Source organism: Canis aureus, chromosome 4 (assembly GCF_053574225.1).
Source record: "Canis aureus isolate CA01 chromosome 4, VMU_Caureus_v.1.0, whole genome shotgun sequence".
Classification (NCBI taxonomy): domain Eukaryota; kingdom Metazoa; phylum Chordata; class Mammalia; order Carnivora; family Canidae; genus Canis; species Canis aureus.
The window spans coordinates 25,989,502-26,010,507 of NC_135614.1; the positions used below are offsets into that span (position 1 = coordinate 25,989,502).

General features: G+C 43.9%; 1 protein-coding gene across 4 annotated transcripts in view; it reads left to right on the top strand.

Moving 5' to 3' along the window:
- SEC24C (SEC24 homolog C, COPII component) overlaps positions 1-20,888 on the top strand; it is a 25,314-nt gene extending 4,426 nt beyond the window's left edge. For 3 of the 4 annotated variants that reach the window (XM_077895008.1, XM_077895006.1, XM_077895007.1), the window contains exons 3-24: positions 378-513; positions 8,921-9,096; positions 9,305-9,676; positions 9,936-10,072; positions 11,506-11,574; positions 12,862-12,973; positions 13,409-13,536; positions 14,746-14,884; positions 15,092-15,207; positions 15,380-15,504; positions 15,652-15,843; positions 16,051-16,144; positions 16,362-16,478; positions 16,830-17,000; positions 17,491-17,587; positions 17,690-17,835; positions 18,054-18,192; positions 18,340-18,458; positions 18,554-18,733; positions 18,995-19,186; positions 19,418-19,507; positions 19,652-20,888. In XM_077895008.1, the coding sequence (XP_077751134.1) occupies positions 378-513; positions 8,921-9,096; positions 9,305-9,676; positions 9,936-10,072; positions 11,506-11,574; positions 12,862-12,973; positions 13,409-13,536; positions 14,746-14,884; positions 15,092-15,207; positions 15,380-15,504; positions 15,652-15,843; positions 16,051-16,144; positions 16,362-16,478; positions 16,830-17,000; positions 17,491-17,587; positions 17,690-17,835; positions 18,054-18,192; positions 18,340-18,458; positions 18,554-18,733; positions 18,995-19,186; positions 19,418-19,507; positions 19,652-19,792 (3,188 nt within the window). In that variant the 3' untranslated portion in view covers positions 19,793-20,888. The remainder of the gene's footprint in view (positions 1-377; positions 514-8,920; positions 9,097-9,304; positions 9,677-9,935; positions 10,073-11,505; positions 11,575-12,861; positions 12,974-13,408; positions 13,537-14,745; positions 14,885-15,091; positions 15,208-15,379; positions 15,505-15,651; positions 15,844-16,050; positions 16,145-16,361; positions 16,479-16,829; positions 17,001-17,490; positions 17,588-17,689; positions 17,836-18,053; positions 18,193-18,339; positions 18,459-18,553; positions 18,734-18,994; positions 19,187-19,417; positions 19,508-19,651) is intronic. The other variant, XM_077895009.1, reaches the window with a different exon arrangement.
- Positions 20,889-21,006: the final 118 nt, after the last annotated feature.

A 21,006-nucleotide genomic window follows, 5' to 3' on the forward strand; every position in this document is an offset into this window, starting at 1 on the left:
CTTAAAAAAATAAAATAAAATTTCTCTCTCTCTTTTTTTTTTTTTTTTAAAGAGTTGACTTTTTGTCTAGGGTAAGAACATTAGACTGACCTGGATTGAGTGAGAGTCTATGGTGATCAGAGGAAGCCTCAATATTCTTGTAGCTCTGGTTACAGCTTCACCTGTACTATATCTAGGAGAGTAGAGACTCTGATTGGTCACCCATGTTGACAATCTTCTGTAACTAGAGTTGCATGTTCATGGCAAACTTTTGATTGCAAAGCTGTGGTATTATGCCAGTGAAGATCTGAGCTTATTTTTCCTTGCTTTATATTCCTTGCTCAGGGTGGAGAAGAAAGTTATTTCCCAATCATTTAGTTTCTGTCCTTTACCCTCAGGTGTGTCAAGAGCCCCACCTTCTTCAGAGGCACCTCCAGCCTCAACAGCACAGGCCCCTTGTGGCCAGGCTTCATATGGCCAGTTTGGCCAAGGAGATGTACAGAATGGGCCAAGCTCCACTGTTCAGATGCAGAGGTATGTACTTGGGTCAGCCTAACATGGGTCTGATGAAACTAGAAGAATTAGGAATGGATGAGGGCCTATTTCCTCTACTGTTTTTCTTTGCCTTTCTCTTAGATCCTTTTCTTTTTTCCCTCCATTTTTTTGGTATTTAGTTTTCATTTTTCCAGGTTATAGGTGCTGCTGTTGTCCACTCTGTAGATCATTAACCCATCTTTGTACCTAAGTTCTTTTGTATATTCTTTCTCCTTCTGTGAACTTGAGTTTTTTTCTTGACTAGACATATAGCTTCCATAATTGTTGCAATCCTACTGAACCTGTCTTCAGGGAGAAACAAGAAAAAGGGATCTCAGAATTATTATTATTATTATCATTTTTAAGATTTTATTTATTTATTCATGAGAGAGACACAGAGAGAGAGAGGCAGAGACACAGGCAGAGGGAGAAGTAGGCTCCATGCAGAGAGCCTGATGTGGGACTCGATCCAGGGTCTCCAGGATCACGCCCTGGGCTGCAGGCAGTGCTAAACCGCTGCTCCACTGGGGCTGCCCGGGATCTCAGAATTATTTATGTCTCTTCTGATTTCTACTTTTCCTCTAGATCAGGCAGTTAGTAGGACTTATTGGTTAAGTTTGGGTGTGACCAGTGATGAAAGGAAAGATACTCAAGGAAAAGCCATATAAATGATAAAAATTTTGGTGGCATATGATCCAATAAACAACTGTCTTTATATTGAAGTCCATTAAAGAAAGGCAGTCATCTCTGTTGGACTGTTGTTTGTTTCTTGGTAAACAAAGAATAAAGTATAACTGAGTAAGGTGTGTTGTGTGGTAATGGAAGAGTCACTTTTTGACATTTTTATTGCGTGTCCAGAAGATACATGTTTAGCATAGAAAGTTAGCCTATAGAAAGAGCCCAGGAAGTGCTCCCTAACCTTGTGTGTTGGAAAACACTGAGAAGCAGTATAGAGAAGTCATTCATTCATCTGCCCAAAAATATTTATTTTGTATTTTTATGTGTTGGATGTTGTTCTAGAGTTTGGAGATAGGGGATCCCTGGGTGGCTCAGCGGTTTAGCGCCTGCCTTTGGCCCGGGGTGCGATCCTGGGGTCCCGGGATTGAGTCCCACGTCAGGCTCCCGGCATGGAGCCTGCTTCTCCCTCCTCCTGTCTCTGCCCCTCTCTCTCTCTCTCTGTCTATCATAAATAAATAAATAAATCTTAAAAAAAAAAAAAAAGAACCACTTAGAGTTTGGAGATAAAGCAGTAAACAGACCAAATCTCTGCCTTGATGGAACTTATAATCTAGTGGAGTACACAGAGGATAACAAGTAGACAAATATCAAAAACAAAACAGAGTAAGGATATACAGAATGTCTTGTGAGGAAGTAGGGAGCTGTTTTAACTACATTGGTCAAGGAAAGCCTCCTTGAAATGATATTTGAAACATCAGTGAAATGATAAAGGGAGCTAGCCAAAGATCTGGAAGAGGAGTGTCTTGGATAGAGGAAACAACTATAAAGGCCCTCAGGGAGAAAATTTGGTGGATGGGAAGGAGAGCAAGAAGGCCAGTGTGGCTAGAGCAGAGTGGAGAGTGGATGAGAAAAGACAGGAATATAGGCAAGAGCCATATCATATAGTGCTTTGTAAGCTGTAGTAAGAAGTGTAAAATTGATTTTAGTTGCAGTGAGAAGCCATTGGAGAGTTTTGAGCTGGGGAGTAACATGTTTGCATTTATTTCTTCATTTGTTTGTTTATGCAATCGATCTTTTCATTGTAATATAAAACACATGCCAAAACAACCCATATAAAAGAAATGTGAGGCTTAGTAAATTATTTTAGTGTATGTGTTGCTGAAGTGAGCACAGGCTTAGTAAATTATTATAAAGGGAACCCCTTATAACTACAACCCAGATGAAGAAATGCAATTCGGCCACACACCTGAGCCCCTTCCAGGTGCTTTAATTCAATCATAACTCTCTCCTTATCCCCATAAGTAATGATTATCCTCTTATAGTAACCACTTTCCTATGTTTTTAAAAATCGTCTACACCCAAATATACATCTTTAGATACCACAGCTTAGTTTGTAAACTGTGGCAAACTGTTGTTTGCCTATTTAAAAACAAACAACTTGATGTGTCTTTTAAGTCTGTGGGTTCCCTCTCTATCTCTTTCTTTTTCTATTTATCTGTTAAAGAACTGAAGCCAATTGACCTAAAGAATTTCCCACAGTCTGGATTCTCCTGGTTGCAAATTCCATCTCAGAGTTCCATGTGTTCTTTGTATTCTTTGCCAATTGGCAGCTTGATCCAGAGACTTGTTTTCCTAATATCTTGTTTTCTTTTTTTTGTGATAGTTTTGTGTTGGCAGTTGTTAGTGCTTATTAATATATATGTTTATGAATTTGTTGGGTTTCCAAGATGGTGATACTTTTAAATTCTTTTTCATTTATTTATTTGTTTGAATATAATTATTGACATTTCTCCTCATGTGTTATTTGGTTACCACTTGTGCAATTCATTTACCTTTATTTACCAGTTTATAAGAGAATGAATTGGTCCTCTCTTATCTACCGAAGGTGATCATTTCTTCCTTTTTTTAAAAATATTTTATTTATTTATTCATGAGAGACACACAGAGAGAGGGAGAGAGAGAGGCAGAGACGTAGGCAGAGGGAGAAGCAGGCTCCATGAAGGGAGCTGACGCAGGACTCAATCCCGGGTCTCCAGGATCACACCACAGGCTGAAGGCAGCGCTAAACTTCTGAGCCACCTGGGCTGACCCATTTCTTCCTTTTTTTAAAAAAAAGATTTATTTATTTAAGAGACCGAGCGAGTGAGTGTGCAGTGGGCAAGGAGCAGAGGGAGAGAGAAACTCCAGAAAGACTCTGCACTGAGCAGAGCCCATTGCTGTGCTTGATCACACCACTCTGAAATCATGACCCCAGCCAAAACCAAGTCAGATGCTTAACCAACTGTGCCACCCGTGTGCCTCCCAATTCTTTCTTCTTAATGTTATTGTGAATTTAAGCATATTTGCTAGGTTTCAGTCCACTGTAGTTAACCATCATTATTAAAGCTTAGAGTGCCCCATCTTTGACCAATGGGAATCTCTTCAATTTGAATCCTGAGTACTTTTGGGATGACCCTAAGGAATCTTTGGGTATGAAAAGATGTTCTAAGGTTATCTTATATATTTTAAACCCCAGACTAGGAATTAGCCATTTTTCCAAAAAATCCTTTATTTTGTTGGTGAGAAATGACATTTTATGGGGCACTAGGCATGTTTGTTGCTACCTGATTGGTTATTTCTGGTCCTTTTCAGTGGGCATAGTTAAGAAACACATATAAGAAACACATATATACATATATAAATATGTTCTCTTTAGTTTATATTTGTACTTCCAATTCAAATTCAAGACTATAGAGACTTCTCTTATCCTCTATATCTGTATCTCTTCTTTTTATTTTATTTTTTAAAGATTTATTTAACTTTTTGAAGGAGAGAGAGACCATGCTCCTATGTGTGCAAGTGAGGGGGAGGCACAGGGAGAGAATCCCCAAGCAGACACGCCACTGAGCACAGAGCCCAACACCCAGAAATCATGACTTGAGCTAAAACCAAAAGCCAGTCACCCAACCAGCTGAGCCCAGGCACCCCATCTCCTCTTTTTCTTGAGGCCATGGGGATGATGGAATTAGAATATTGAAGTATGCCATAATTTCTCATTTATTTTATCCATTATTATATACAATAGTCTCAGTAAATAGTACTAACATTATCACAAATGTGATTACTGAAAATAGTATCTGTTAAAAATTTAGCATATACTCTCCTCATTCTCTACTAATTAAAAAATACTTATTTTTATTTTTTTAAAGATTATATTTATTTATGCATAAGAGACATAGAGAGAGAGGCAAAGACATGGACAGAAGAAGAAGCAGGCTTCTGCACTACTATTTGCCCAGTTGCTTAAGCTAGCAGGTTAAAAGACATTCACACTTATTCTTTCTCTCTTGTCTCACATGCAATCCTACTAACTCTACCTGTGAAACATATCCCAAATCTCTTTCTCACTACCCCTACCACTACCATCCTAAACCTGAACTACTACAACAACCTCCTAATAGGATTCTGTACTTCTACTCTTGAATCCATCAGTCACTTCTTTTTAAAGATAAGTATTTTGGGGACACCTGGGTGGCTTAGTGGTTGAGCATCTGCCTTCAGCTCAGGGCATGATCCCCGTCCAGGGATTGAGTCCTGTATCGGCTCCCCACAGGGGATCTTCTTTGGTAATGAAAATGTTCTAAAATTGGATTCTGGTAATGGTTGTACAACTTCATAAATTTACTAAAAGTCATTGAATTGTACACTTAAAAAGAATGAATGAATCAAATGCTATGGAAATTGAATTTCTTTTTTTTCTTTTTTTAAGATTTTATTTATTTGAGAGAGAGAAAGAGAGATAGTAAGAGAAAGCATGAGCAGGGGCAGTGGAGGGGGGGAAGGAGGCTCCACTGAGTAGGGAGTCCAACGTGGGGCTCAATCCTAGGATCTGAGATCATGACCTGAGCCAAAGGCAGACACCTAACCAACTGAGCCACCCAGGTGCCCCTGGAAATTATATTTATAAGCTTTTTTAAAAAATGTCATCTTGGGTGGCAGTATCATGGGAGTATATTATAGAAGCAAATGTAAAACAACTACACTCTCAACTCAGGCTGTAAAGGATTCTCAGAGAGAAAATAAATTGACTAGATTAAATAGAGACTATTATAGGAGATCAGATAGAGGACTAGTATCTTAAAAGCATTAAGGGAATATAATTGTCAGTGCAGAATTTTGTACTTAGCTAGGAGAAAGCACAGATAAAGACATTTACAAACAGACTGAGAGTTTACTTTGTATAGACCTTGGTTGAGAAAACTATTAAATAGGGCATCTGGGTGGCTCAGTGACTGAGCATCTACCTTTGACTCAGGTTGTGATCCCAGGGTCCTGGTATTGAGTCCCACATTAGGCTCTCCACAGGGAGCCTCTTCTCCCTCTACCAGTGTCTCTGTCCCTCTCTCTGTATCTCTCATGAATAAATGAATAAAATCTCAAAAAAAAAAAAAAAAAACAACAGGAAAATAAACCCAGAAAGAATGATATTTAAAAAGAAAGGGAAATAGGAACCAAAGACATGGAGATAAAGACCAATTCTTTGTAATGTTTGGCTAAAGGAGGAGCAAAAGCTGGCAGGAAGTATGAGGTTTTAGGGCAATTTTATTTGGCTGGATTTTTAAAAACAACTTAATTGAGATAAAATTCACATACTACGCAGTTTGCCCAGTTAAAGTATACAGTTCATTGGTTTTTAGTATATTCACAGATATGTGCAACCATCACCTCAGTTTGAGAACATTTTCGTCACTTCAAGAAGAAACACCATATCCTTTAGCTCAGTAGCTACTGTTAATTAGCTATTCCTTCAATCCCCCCTGTACCCTAAGCAACCACTATAGTAGTCTCCCATTCTGCAGTCTGGAAGCAGATGATCCTCTTTCTGATGTACTATCACGGGGTCAGTAGTAACTTCATCACAGTGCCTACATCATTTACTCCCTTTGTCTCATCACGTAGGCATTTTATCATCTCACATTATCACAAGAGGAGTGAGTATAGTACAATAAGATATTTTGAAAAAGAGAACATATTAAAAAGCTATTCAATCTCATAAGAAAAGTCCAAATCAAAAAGCATAAGATTCTTTTTTTTTTTTTTTTAAGATTTTATTTATTCGTTCATGAGAGACACAGAGAGAGGGGGGGGCGGGGGCTGAGACCTAGGCAGAGGGAGAAGCAGGCTCCATGCAGGGAGCCTGGCGTGGGACTCGATCCTGGGACTCTGGGATCACACCCTGGGCCAAAGGCAGGTGGTAAACCGCTGAGCCACCCAGGCATCCCGCATAATAAGATTCTACTATGTATCCATCAAAGTGGCAAAATTAAAGTCTAACAGTCCCAAATATTGCTAAGGATATGGTGTAGTAGGAACTGTTATTCAGTGGTCAGATGCAAATTAAGAACAACTACTTTGGGGAAATAATTTGGAATTATCTCTTAAAATTAAAGATATACATACCTTATGATCTAGCAATTCACTCATAGATATATGCCTTAGAAAAATTCATGTATGTATAAATAGCAACACTGTATTATTAAAAAAATAGAAAAACTTAAATATCCATCTACGTTAAAGTACTTAAGTAAATCATGGCTTATTTATTTAGTGGAATAACATTTAATGATGAAAGGCAATGTCAGCCATTATAGATGAATTTCATAATCATAGTTGAACAAAAGAAGCCAAACCCAGGGAGTATGTATAATATGATTCTATTTACAAAAGTTTTAAAAAGTCGGGGTACCTGGGTGTCTCAGTTGGTTAAGCCTCTGCCTTTGGCTCAGGTCATGATCTCACGGTCCTGAGATCAAGCCCCAGGTCGAGCTCCCTGCTCAGTGGGGAGCCTGCTTCTCCCTCTCCCTCTGTTGTTCCCCCCTCTTGTGCTCACTTGTGTGCTCTGTCAAATAAATAACCCCCCCCCAAAAAAAAAGCGAACTGTTTTTTGTTGTTGTTGTTTTAGGGGGGCGGGGAAGGGGCAGAGGGAGAGAGAGAGAATCTCTCTGCCCAGCGCAGAATCTGACATGAGGCTCTGAAATCAAGAGTCAGACACTTAACCCACTGAGCCACCCAGACACCCCTGAATTACGTTGCTCTAAAGACAAGGAAATGATTATTAGGAAGTTAGGAAAGCAGTTACCTCTGGGAGAAAAAGGAGGGCTGTGATGGAGGAGAGGCACATAAGGTCTTTCGGTGCTAGTGTGTTCTTTTTCTTGACTTTGTTTTTAGTTACATTGGTGTTTGAATAATTATTCATCAGTACATATTTATCCTATGTTTTTTTTTTTTTTTCTATTTCAGTTATATTTTACAATTACAAAGTAAAGTACATTGAACTAAAATCAGTTCTGGGGTTGGTTCTAGCTTGGTTTGCCACTCACACTCTTCATGTCTCACTCTTCTATCTGCTCAGGGGCTGCCAGGACCACCACCACCTATGCACTCATTTTGCTATGAGAATTAAATTAAATAAAGCACTTAGAGATGCTTTAAAAGTTGTGAACCTGTTTACAGATATTACTAGGGCATGTGATGGAGTAACAGTGGGTAGTTGATAGCATTCATATTAATGGAGTAGTGACCATGGAATATGATTATTCTGACACGGATTTATGAGCATTGGCTATGGAGCTAACAGTATGTTTGGTGCTGTGGAAAACAAGAAATGCTAAGCCCAACAAAGAGCTTAGGGAGGTGAAAGGTTGACTAGCATAACGCTCAGGAAAGAGTAGTTGAATGAATGAATGAGTGAAAAGTGTTAAACTACAACACTAATAGGAACTAACCAAATATACTTTATTATATTTGGTTAGTTATTCAGTAGAGACAAAATAAGAAGAAAGGATAAATCAGAATTTCAGTGTAACTAACTATTGTGAAGAATTTGATTCATTCATGAAATTGCATATGGAGCTTGTTATGTACAATAATCTGTGTTGTAGATTTCTGCAGTAATATCACCATAAGTGCCAGTGCAGTTACTTGCTGATACGTAATGATACCGGAATAATTTTGTATTTATATTTTAATGTCCCATCTAATACCATGGGAATGTCCAGTGTAGCTATCCAAGTAATGAGGCTTTTGCTAGATAAACTCAGCTAGAAGGCTATCTGGTTTATGTCCTGTTTCCCGTTCTAGTAGAGTTGGCATCATCTTTCTGATTAGTACAGTGTCAAACTCAGCTGACCTACTCTGCTCTTAACAACTTTACCAGGATAAAGTAGTTAAATACTTTGGTTTATTTATTTATTTATTTATTTATTTATTTATTTATTTATTTATATTTTTTAAATACTTCGGTTTAAAAGTAAAACAAACTGCATTTGTTTGATCCCACATTTATTAAGTGCCTATTGTGTTAATGTATCTGCACACTTTCCAGCTTCTTCAGGACTTCTACTTACAATACTGAAGTGTTTTGTTTGTTTATTGAGGCAATTTTTCAACAAAGGATTAAGTCAGAGGAAGTGATAATCTAGTAGAGTAAATAATACTTGATCTGAAGGTGCTTGGCATATGTTTGTGGAGTGAACCTAATGAAAAACAAGATTTTCTATGGATAATCATAGTGTAGATCATTGGGAATGTAATGTATCTACAAGTGTACAAAAGTACAAAGCCATAAAACAGCCCAGGATGACAGTAAGATGCTGTAGAAAAGTATAGTTTCCTGTATGATGTGGAGCTCCTGCCAACTTTGAAGGGTGTCCCAGCATGCTTGTCATCTCTGCCTTCCTTGTCCTCACAGGTTCCCAGGGTCTCAGCCCTTTGGGTCAGTCCCATTGGCCCCTGTGGTCAGCCAGCCAACTGTGCTTCAGCCCTATGGCCCTCCCCCGACAAGTGCACAGGTGACTGCTCAGCTGGCCGGAATGCAGATCAGTGGTGCTGTGGCCCCAGCCCTTCCCCCTGTGGGGCTAGGCTATGGTGAGTAGAAATGACCCAGGAATGTGACTATCTCCTTCTTTTTAGAAGCATCAGACTCTGGGGTATACCTGAATCCCTTTTATTTCTAGTGTTTCTGAATGCCAGCCAATGGGACAACCATTCTTGTTCCTCATGTGGAAAAGGAGTGATTTACTGATTAAGAAGGCAAAATGACTAGGGTTCTGACTCTACCTCTTCTACTTCTCAGGCTCACCAGCATCACTGGCCTCAGCCTCAGGAAGTTTCCCCAACCCTGGTCTGTATGGCTCTTATCCTCAGGGCCAGGCTCCTCCCCTTAGCCAGGCCCAGGGTCATCTTGGGGCCCAGCCTCCCCAGCGATCTGCCCCACCACAGGCCTCCACCTTCACATCCCCAGCTTCAGGGGGTCCTCGGATGCCTTCGATGACTGGTCCGTTCCTGCCTGGACAGGGTTTTGGGGGGCCCTCATTGAGCCAGCCCAACCACGTGTCCTCACCTCCTCCTCAAGCTCTGCCTCCTGGCACCCAAATGACTGGGCCGCCAGGACCACCACCACCTATGCACTCCTCCCAGCAGCCAGGCTATCAGCTGCAGCAAAATGGTGAGTTTTTTCCCAAGGTCCGTCTAGGAGCCAAAGGCTTCAGCTATTCAGGTGTTTTTTTGTTTGCCTTTAGTATTGCTTGCTAAGTGGTGACCTAGATGGACAGTTTCAGGGTATTAGTTCAGATAGTGTGACCTTTCTCTGAATGGCTATTACCTCATAATTCTGCACTTAGAGGAGTCTAGCCATTTTCCTGAGGCCTTAAGAAGAAACAGGGAGGGTATTTTGAATTTATGAATCTTGTGCCATTGTCTCTCAGGTTCCTTTGGACCAGCCCGGGGTCCTCAGCCCAATTATGGAAGTCCCTACCCAGGAGCACCCACTTTTGGCAGTCAGCCTGGGCCTCCTCAACCACTGCCTCCTAAACGCCTGGATCCTGATGCCATCCCAAGCCCTGTAAGTAGATACTTATGTGGTCCTAGGGAAGGAGTTTGTGGCTGCCAGAAAAATGAGTCAATCTAGATGAGATCTTTGCCTAGCATTTTCCGATTATTTTCCCTTTTCATTCATCTTCTTGTAGATGTAGAACCTAGATTTGATTTTTGACTCTGAACTGGAGCTTGAGGCCCTGGAAGACTTTTGGAGGCAATTTTACTCCATAGCTGGGCAGGAAAGGAGGGGAAGCCAAGAGTGATAAGTAGTGTCAGTAGAGCTCTGGGTTGAGTGCTGCATTCTGTCACTGTTGGACATAGCATGGTAACCTCTCCCCTTCTATGGAATAATAGCTGGGTCCAGGTCTTGCCCTCTTAGATTTGGCAGGGTAGCAGTCTGCTTAATGGGTAGAGCTGGTGGGAATTCTCTGATGGTAGGTGTTAAGAGAAGGAAAGCCTCACTGGTTTCTCTCTGCCCCTAGCTGGACAGTATTTTAGGAGGAAACCTCCAGTACTTTTGTTGGCTAGAATCTTGCTATGTAGTTGGGGGAAAGTGATCTATAGTTTATAAGGGCAATGTGGGGGAGCTGTTTTTCCCAGGAAGAGGGTGAATCTCACCCTTAGAGCCATCATCAGAATCCTCAAGCCTTCTTATCCTACTTGGAATAGAGGCTGGGACTGTACTCCTAAGTGGGGGCTAGTTTATAGTTCTGTCTACAACATTTGCTATGTCAGTTACCTCACCATGCTTAGCCATTGTCATATTCCATTCTGTTCTCTTCCCTCTTCCTTTGGGGAATTACCATGGTGAAGGACCCTGTTGGCTAAGAGGGACCCTAGAGGATTAAGCAGCCTCTCCTTTTCCCCTCCAGGGCAAAGGAGAGTCTAGTTGGGTGTCAGGAAAGGCTTTTTTTTTTTTTTTTTTTAAAGATTTTATTTATTTATTCATGAGAGACACAAAGAGAGAGAGAGAGAGAAAGAGAGAGAGGCAGAGGGAGAAGCAGGCTCCATGCAGGGAGCCCGATGTGGGACTCGATCCCGGGTCTCCAGGATCAGGCCCTGGGCCGAAGGTGGTGCTAAACTGCTGAGCCACCCGGGCTGCCCAGAAAGGCTTCTTTAATAAGCACAGTCCTTAGATGGGAGGTTTGGCCTTTTGGAGGGAACATTCCTCTTCCTCCTTAAGATTTCTCCCATTCAGCCCCTCCCTGTAAAACCTCTGCTTGCTTCTTGTTTGCCCTGTTATATTTCTATATCATAGTCTGAGCCATTAAAGCCTCTGTGTTGGGCCAGCGAGACTTGGAATTTCTAACCTAGAGAGGGCCTGATTTCAGCACTATAAGCTGGGCTCCAGCTATTCATGTCTAACTCATCGGGGTCGAGAGAAGTAACATCTGCTTCTTGTTCTTTTGTCTCCCTCCCTGTATTCCCCTGCTGCCTTTATTATTAAAACACTAAAAGCAACTCAATGAGCTGCCTCCTCAGCAGAAAACCAGGCACAGAATAGACCCTGATGCCATTCCTAGTCCAGTAAGTGCAGGGGGTGGTATGTGTGTGCGTGTCATCCCTGTGTTAATGCCACCCATGCATGTCTGTGACCTCATCTTCACCTCATCCACCATGTCCATCCCTCTCCATCCTCTTCCCTTAGTCCTTCTAGACCCTTGCTTTTACAAACCAGAAGGATGTGCATGTCTCAAATCATCATGTAATGAAATAACAAGCTGTTAGCAGTGCTTTGAGTATGGGTTGGTAGATCAGGCTCTAAGGGTGGGATCAGGTGGCATGTTAAGCGTTGGTTTTGGTCCTGCTGGGTCCTCTAGGAGCCTGCATGTGACATTTGATAGAACAGGACAAAGTGGAGTGGTAGGTTCTTCCCTTTGGGGATTGATTTATCTATAGCTTGTGGAGGAACTTTGGGTAGGTGCAAGTGTGGAATACTGGCATTTCTCACAGGGGACGAGACTGCTGGTTTGGGAAAAGTGTGGGCCGCTTTCTCATCTGGAGGGTCTGTTTGACTCTGATATGTTTCAACTCTTTCTGCTGTGGGATATGGAGTCTTACTCTCCCCTTACTTTTTCTGGTTTTACCAAACCATCTTAAAGTAACTGACCAAAGGTCATCAGCTACACGAAGATCTGATAACTTTTGCAAGATCTTTTTTTTCCCTTCCTTTTGCTGGGTCTGTCAAAATGTGGGGGACTGAGGATTGGGCTCGTAAGGATTGGGTCCTTAATCCTCTTCTCCCATATTGACACACTGATGCTTGCCTGAAAATAAGGCAGCATCTGCTTCCTCACCTTACCTGGTCATTTCTGTTTAATCCTCTCCTCACCCTGTTCCTTCTGCTTTCATTGAGTGTAGAGTCATTCCAGGTAGATTCATTTTTTACATGGTTACTGTTGTCTGTTTTCCAGCTCTGACTCAGATGTGTCTTGGTGAGAGGAGGGGGAGGGGAGGCTTGATGGGGGAGGGAAGCAGAATCTGATCATGTTTGAAGGTTTGTGACAAGACTTGGAGCTTTCCTTGGGGGTGGGGAAGGGGGTGGTCACTACTGATTGGGGATCAGGGCATTTCATAAAGAAGTCCATTCTCTAGTGTTTCCTGTCTAGCATTTTGCTGCTGACTGTAGGGTGGAAGATTGGCATTGTAGCATTTTATGTGATCTCCAGAAGGAGAACAGACCTGATGCATGAGGTATTCTTGGCAAATTACTAGTTTCCATGCTGTAGCTCTAGCCTTTTTTTCTCCTGGCTCTCTAGGACCTGGTAGTTCCCTTTTTTCTGTCATCTCACTCATTCCACTTCTTCCCTATAGATTCAGGTTATTGAAGATGACAGGAACAACCGGGGTTCAGAGCCATTTGTTACTGGAGTACGGGGACAGGTGCCACCCTTAGTCACCACGAACTTCCTGGTGAAAGACCAAGGTAAGAAGGGTATTTCTCCCTGTGAGGGCTTTTTCTCCAAGATTATCAGCTTATGGATAAGCTTTTGTCAGCTTCATTTTTTTATTGAAGATTTATATTTATTTGAGAGAGAGGGAGGGAGTGGGAGTACACATGGGGAGAGGGACAAAGGAAGAGGAAGAGAATCTCAGGCAGACTCCCTGCCCAGTATGGAGCCCAATGTGGGGCTTGAGATCATGCCCTATGCCGCAATCAAGAGTTGGATGCTTAACCGACTGAGCCACCTGGGTGCCTCGCTTTCGTCAGTCTTCAATCAGAAACCAGTCCCTCCTTGGTCTCTAGGGGAAAAGCTGCCACCTGCTTTAGCATTTTTTGTGGTGATAGCGTGTATCAGCAATGGAGAGCTAGTGTCTGGAGGGATTCTCTGATCTGACCCAGGTTTTCTACCTCCTCCAGGGAATGCAAGTCCCCGATACATCCGATGCACATCTTATAATATCCCTTGCACATCTGACATGGCTAAGCAGGCTCAGGTGCCCCTGGCAGCTGTTATCAAGCCATTGGCAAGGCTGCCACCAGAAGAGGTAAGTCAAGGAAAGGATTAGAGTATAATGAATGGGAAGAAGAGCGAGGGAATAAGACTTCTTCCTAGAAATGATGCTGGCATTGATAATGGAAGAAGTCTTGGTTGGGTGTGAAGGGAGAGTATCTTCAATAGCTTTCTACCCCAGGGCCTATGCCTCATGGCATAGGTGGCCGGGATGAAGGTAAAATCCTAAAAATTGTTGGATGGAAGCACAGTCCATATGGGAGGCAAACTATGAAAAAGAGGTAGGGCCAACTTGTAGGGGAGGAGACAGCTGAATGCAGAAGCTTCTCATAGCATGGTTATCTCCAAATGATTACAAGTACATTATCCTGTTTTTCTTTTTTCTTTTTTTATCCTGTTTTTTCTTTTGTACAGTCCTATCATCCCTGGTAAGTTAGGGAATGTTAGGACAGCATATAAGAAAAAAGGGTAGATTAGGGTCTCATAGTCCTTCTTTTACCTGGCTTGGTCCTGATTTATCACCTCAGTACCTGAAATCAGCATGAAAAGAGAGCGCGAGCTTGTCAGCTGCTCTGCCAGGCTTTGGTAGGATAGCCTCATGTTGGTGAGAGGAGGCCTAGCTTACTGAATTTAGGATGGATTTCTCTATAACTGGAAGCCCAAGACTCAGTTTACATCCTGCTTCTCTCTGTCTTGCTCTGTGTTTTTCTCATTCTGGGTCTCAATGGGGATGGTTAGACACTTGGCCGCTGATCTTTTATTTGTAGGATAACATCTACTTGGGTCATTGGTAGGTAGGTGTCACAGAAACCCAGGGATGGGGGAGGGTCAGTGTCCCAGGTACTTGGTTGGGGAAGGAAGCAAAGTTAAGATTCCTAGGGCAAGAGTGAAGAGAATTGAAGATAGGGCCAAAAATGAGAATCCTAGATAATCTTTGGCTTTCTCCTTATATGCCTGTGGCAGCCCCTGATTTGGTAGGTCCATTTTCACAGGTCTTCTCATTCAAGAAGTGGAATTCTAAAGAGGAGAAAGAAGAGGAAACTATAGAATTTGAACTCTTAGGAACATTCCTGTCACCAGTACCCTCATCATTTATCTTCATTCCCCTTCACTGTACTCCTTCCTTAGGCAAAATATCTTAGCTATGCCCTCCTCCTTCCAGGTCGTTCCTCTTCATCTATTGCCACATGTCTCAACCCACTGTAGCTTTTCTCTGTGTGAGCTCTTCTCCTTTGCTCCTTAGGCGTCACCCTATGTTGTGGACCATGGGGAATCTGGCCCCTTGCGCTGCAATCGCTGCAAAGCATATATGTGTCCCTTCATGCAGTTCATTGAAGGAGGGAGGCGCTTCCAGTGCTGCTTTTGCAGTTGTATCAATGATGGTATGTTCACAGAGGCTGGGACTGGGGGGTGTTTTGTACTGCATCTTCATTATTTTCTTTCTAGTTAGATAGGTGAGGTTCCATTATTCGGGAACTGGGGAATAGGGCATATATGGGGATGTGGGGCAGTAGAGTGAGCTCAGCCAGGGCAAGACTTCCTAAGATTGAGAGTGGACATTTGAGTAATTTCTGCATGCTCCCCCACAGTTCCCCCCCAGTATTTTCAACATCTGGATCATACTGGCAAACGTGTCGATGCTTATGACCGTCCTGAGCTATCCCTGGGCTCTTATGAATTCTTGGCCACTGTAGATTACTGCAAGGTAAGGGAAAGTTGTGTGGGGAGGAGCAGTGGGTGGAGCACATTGAGACTAAGAATCGCTGTGTTCGTCCCTCACCCTTTTGTTGTCCTCTTTGATGTTGACTTCTCTCTAGTCAACTAGTCTGCTTACCAATACCCCATACCTCTCTCCCCAACATTTCCTTCTTTTGCAGAACAATAAGTTCCCCAGCCCCCCTGCCTTCATCTTCATGATTGACGTCTCCTACAATGCCATCAGGAGTGGTCTTGTTAGGCTCCTCTGTGAGGAGCTCAAGTCACTGTTAGACTTTCTACCTAGGTGAGACTTCTGGAGACAAGGTGCTTTCTTTGGACAAAATCATGGGGGTGGGAGGGTTCCGGCTTGACTCAGTAGATAGAGCTTGAGGTCATGAAGTTGGCTGGGGAAGAAGATGGCAAGTATGGGTAACGATGCTACCTTCTACAGGGAGGGAGGAACAGAAGAATCAGCAATCCGTGTTGGCTTTGTCACCTATAATAAGGTGCTCCACTTCTACAATGTGAAGAGCTCATTGGCCCAGCCACAGATGATGGTTGTATCTGATGTGGCTGACATGTTTGTGCCGCTGCTGGATGGCTTCCTTGTCAACGTTAGCGAGTCTCGGGCAGTCATCACGAGGTAAGAGCCAGATTGTAGAGATAAAGTGGGAGTGGGGTGGGTACAATCAAAGAAGACCAGACAGTTGAGCAGAGGGGTCAGCAGATGGATAGGGACTGTGCCTCAGGAGTTTCAGTCTAGAGGCCACTGGATTCTTCAGAGAATTGAGGACTGAGGAATCGAGTCTGGATAGCAATTTTGATTTCCTTCCATCACCTGTCTCTTCAGCTTATTGGATCAGATTCCTGAAATGTTCGCAGACACAAGGGAGACAGAAACAGTATTTGCCCCAGTTATTCAGGCTGGGATGGAGGCTCTAAAGGTAAGGCTAGAACCTTGGCAACTTCCTCTGCCTTGCTTTCCTTTGACCATCTGATACCTTGGGATATAACCCCTGTTTCTTTAGTGATTGATGACTGTCCAGTAACTCATCACTGGCATATCTGACGTATTTGGCACTGACTAAATGACGAGGGAAGGAATAAATGAATAATAGCTGAATAAAGGAAAGAATGAACAAGTAGTCCTCTCTTTCCTAGGCTGCTGAGTGTGCAGGGAAGCTGTTTCTGTTCCATACCTCCCTGCCCATTGCAGAGGCCCCAGGGAAACTGAAGAACAGAGACGACAGGAAGTTGATCAACACAGACAAGGAGAAGGTGTGGGACTGGGAGATGGGGGGAGGACTTTCCATTATAGAGGAAGGTGGTAATTCTTCACAATGCAATACTCTTAACTTTCTTGAAGGGGGACTGGGACTAGACACCCTGCTCTTTCACATGTCAAGTCTATGACTGCCAACCTTCTCTAGTGCTCCCACACCTCTCTACCTCATCTCATGTCAAAGCCCTCAATAGATTCTTTTTTTAGAGAATGTCCTACTACTGTTGCAAATAAGCTATGAAATAGATCTGAAGTCTTAGATATATTTGAATATCCTGTATTAAACATAGAGTTTTCAAATAGGGTAGAGCTGAAGTATTTGAATGTTTTCTTCTGTTCTTCTCCAGACTCTGTTCCAGCCTCAGACAGGTGCCTATCAGACCCTGGCCAAAGAGTGTGTGGCCCAAGGCTGCTGTGTAGATCTCTTCCTCTTCCCTAACCAGTATGTGGATGTGGCCACACTCTCTGTTGTACCCCAGCTCACTGGTGGCTCTGTCTACAAATATGCTTGCTTTCAGGTAGGATATGGGACTCTGGGTGGCAAGTGGAAGCAGGACTGGGAATATCTGCTTACACATGGAGTAGTTCTTTAGCTGCTGACTCATTAATAGGCATCCTAGTGAAGGAGAAGACTATAACATAAAGAAGAGAACCACAAGGGTAGTGGTTAGGAGCATGAGGCTTGGAATTGTCCTTAGTTGTTATTCTGGCCCTCCCAGAATACTAGGAGTCTGACCTAAGAGAATTACTCAATTATTCTTTGTTTCATCGGTAAAATGGGATTTTAATACTTAATTAGGGTTTTTCATCAGGGTCAAGTAGTTATACGTAAAATACTTAATGTGGTATTTGGCATGTAGTAAATGCTTAAAAGCTATCATTATCATTGTTATTATCATCTCCACTGTTGTTATGACTCAGCAGCTTGTAGAGTGGAGGGGATGCAGGGAGATAGTCTTCAGGACGTAATGTAGTCAGTGATGTGACTCTGGGCCTGGGGGGCTGCAGGTGGAGAATGACCAGGAACGGTTCCTGAGTGACCTCCGTCGGGATGTACAGAAGGTTGTTGGCTTTGATGCTGTGATGCGCGTTCGGACAAGCACTGGTCAGTCCTGGTTAGAGAAGAGCAGGTTGGGGGCTAAACCTGGGAGGGAGGCAAGTGGCATCTATGATATCTGTAGCCCTGACCCTATCCACGTGGTCTCAGGTATCCGTGCGGTAGATTTCTTTGGGGCTTTCTACATGAGCAACACAACAGATGTGGAGCTGGCTGGGCTGGATGGGGACAAGACGGTGACTGTGGAATTCAAGCATGATGATCGGCTCAATGAAGAGAGTGGAGCCCTCCTGCAGGTAGCAGGCAGCAGGCAGGGGCTGGGGAGGAAGTGTCAAATATCATACTGGTTATAAATGGGCTGCTACGAAGAAGGTAGGAGGTGGGGGAGAGGACTAGAAGAGTCTGGGGTAGGGTGGCTCATGTCTTTCTTCTAGCTTAATACAGCAAAAGAACAGGCTTTCAGAGGGCTTTGGTGAGGGAAGGGTATGAGTTCTCCCTTTCTCCTTTCCCCTAGTGTGCCCTGCTCTACACCAGCTGTGCAGGGCAGCGACGGCTCCGCATCCACAACCTGGCCCTGAACTGCTGCACCCAGCTGGCTGATCTGTATAGAAACTGTGAGACTGACACGCTCATCAACTACATGGCCAAGTTCGGTGAGGGTAGAGGCAGGGATTGGGAAGTGGGATTGGGGCTGAGAGAGAGGTGACTGTCAATGATGTAGCACTCCCAGGTAGGTATGGTGGCAGGAAAGCACATGTGATGGGGTGGCCAGTCAGTGACTGTGCTGTCTCCCTTTCCAGCATACCGGGGGGTCCTCAATAGCCCTGTGAAGACTGTTCGTGATACTCTCATCACTCAGTGTGCCCAGATCCTGGCCTGTTACAGAAAGAACTGTGCCAGCCCCTCCTCTGCAGGACAGGTAGGACAAGCCCATTGAAGGAATTGCTGGGACAAATTTTTCCACCTGGGAGAGATTTCTCATGATCATTAACTTTACTTTAATAACCCCTGCAGTTGATTCTTCCTGAGTGCATGAAGCTACTTCCAGTTTACCTGAACTGTGTGTTGAAGAGTGATGTCCTGCAGCCTGGAGCTGAAGTCACTACTGATGACCGTGCCTATGTCCGACAGCTGGTTACTTCCATGGATGTGGCTGAGACCAATGTCTTCTTTTATCCTCGGCTCCTACCATTGGTGCGACTGAGGGCTGGGGTGTGAGACATTGCGTTGAGAAAGGGGCATCATAGGAGGAAGGGAGGAGTTAATATTATCTGTGTCTAACACCAGTGAATTTGTTTTTAACCTACATTATCTGATGTAATTTCCACACTAAGAAGGTTACTGAGATTTAGCTTTCTGAAATTTTGTGTGTGTGTGTGGGGGGGGGGCGGTGGTGGCACAAATGTGTCTTATGGTCCTTGGTCAATAACCTTTTGCCCCCTTCCTCTTGTTTAGACAAAGTCTCCCATTGAGAGTGCCACTGAACCGCCAGCAGTTCGAGCATCTGAAGAGCGTCTAAGCAATGGGGATATATATTTGCTGGAGAATGGGCTCAACCTCTTCCTGTGGGTGGGAGCAAGTGTCCAGCAGGGTGTTGTCCAGAGTCTCTTCAATGTCTCCTCCTTCAGTCAGATCACCAGTGGCTTGGTGAGAGCAGGAAGTCAAGGGGAATATGGGTGTGGAAATGCATTTTGTGATATGAGTGGGAGCCAGTAAATCTTGGGTGCTAGTCCCCTTGAATAGCAGGTAGTATTTGGGGAGGAGGGAGGGTGCTGTCATTTCCCAGGCTCGTTTCAGATGATGAATACCTCTGTGCTGCCCCATGTGACTGGGCTCAGAGTATCTTTACCATAAGGATAAATTAATTTTGTGTTGCAGAGCGTTTTGCCAGTTTTGGATAATCCGCTGTCCAAGAAAGTGCGAGGCCTCATTGATAGCTTAAGGGCACAGCGATCACGGTACATGAAGGTAACACTGATCTAAACCCTGCATTTCTTACTTTGTCAAGTCCTCCCCTGGAAGAGGGGTGGGAATAAGTGATTGGATAATGGGATGTTAGGGCGTATTTCATTCCTTTTGGTGCTGCCTAATGACCCTATCTTTTGGCCATAGCTTATCGTGGTGAAACAGGAGGATAAGCTGGAGATGCTGTTCAAGCACTTCCTGGTGGAAGACAAGAGCTTGAGTGGAGGAGCATCGTATGTGGACTTTCTCTGTCATATGCACAAGGAAATTCGGCAGCTACTGAGCTAGAGCAAGTGGGTAAATGGCAGTAGGGTCCCAGGCCAGCTTCCAGAAAGTATCCCAGGATGGCAGAGAAATTGGAACAGTTCCGTATCTAAGTCATGTAAGCTGACCTCAATCTCTTTGGGGGGTGGGGGAGGTATAAGGAGACACCTTTCTGGGATCAAGTATCCTACCACTCTGTCATGTCCTGCTGATGGAAGGTGCCCCTATCCCCTCACTTTATCCTCCTTTTCCTGCTAATCCTGTCGTAATGAATGTAGTTTCTCAGTTCACTGTATATGATTCGGTGTTGGGGGATTTGGAGGCACCCAGACTCTGGCAATATTATGTGTCCCCTTGGACCAGCCTCCAAGAAGAGAGGGGCAGGCAGGAAGGAGTGGGAATCCCAGGGTTACCATGGGGGGGGGGGTGCTAATTCAGCTCAGTGTCATCAACAACTTCCTATATTAGGGATGAAACATACAGGTGCACAAGAGCTGGGGTATAGACCATAGATGGTGGAGAGAAAAGTGGTTGGTCAGTCCTTCTTGGGCCTAGAAATCAGCAACCAAGTCAAAAGTTATGGAGAGTGGCTGATTAGCTTTTCTCTCTTTCCTGTAATGATTGGTGATCACTCAGTGGATAGAGGCACATTGTCACAGATGAATGAGCCTGGGAAATGAATTGCAAAGATTAGGACCTGGAAGAGGTACCAGCCTCTTTTCCAGCTGGAGAGGCTCCAACACTGGATGGTTCTGTAGGGAGCCTGGTCATCAACTTGCAATACCTCACAGAGCCAGCCCCTCTCCCACTCTGCGCTCCCACTGGAAACACTGATTCTCCAAGCTGGGAGTTGTTGGGGAGAGAGGCAGAGGTGGCTGGAGCTCTGTTCTCTCCTGCCCGGACACCACTCGAGCTGTGGTATTGACAGAGTGGCTGACAGCTATCTTCCAACCTGAACTGGCTGGGGCAGGACAAGGGCTAGGCTTGATGGTGGCCAGGCTTGTCTGCTCCCAGCCTGGGATGCCCCTGCTCTGGACCTCTCATTTCTCTTCATTGGTTTATTTTTCAATGCATCTTTAATTTGTAAAGAAATAAAATAAATTAAGATGTAACAGCCTCATTTTTACTCGTGACTTACCATTTCCCCCCCCCATTCGATCCTGGGAGGCCTAGCACTTCCCAGGAAGTGGCCGGCTGCGCGGAACTGCGCATGCGTCACACGCCCCGTGGGCGTCGGA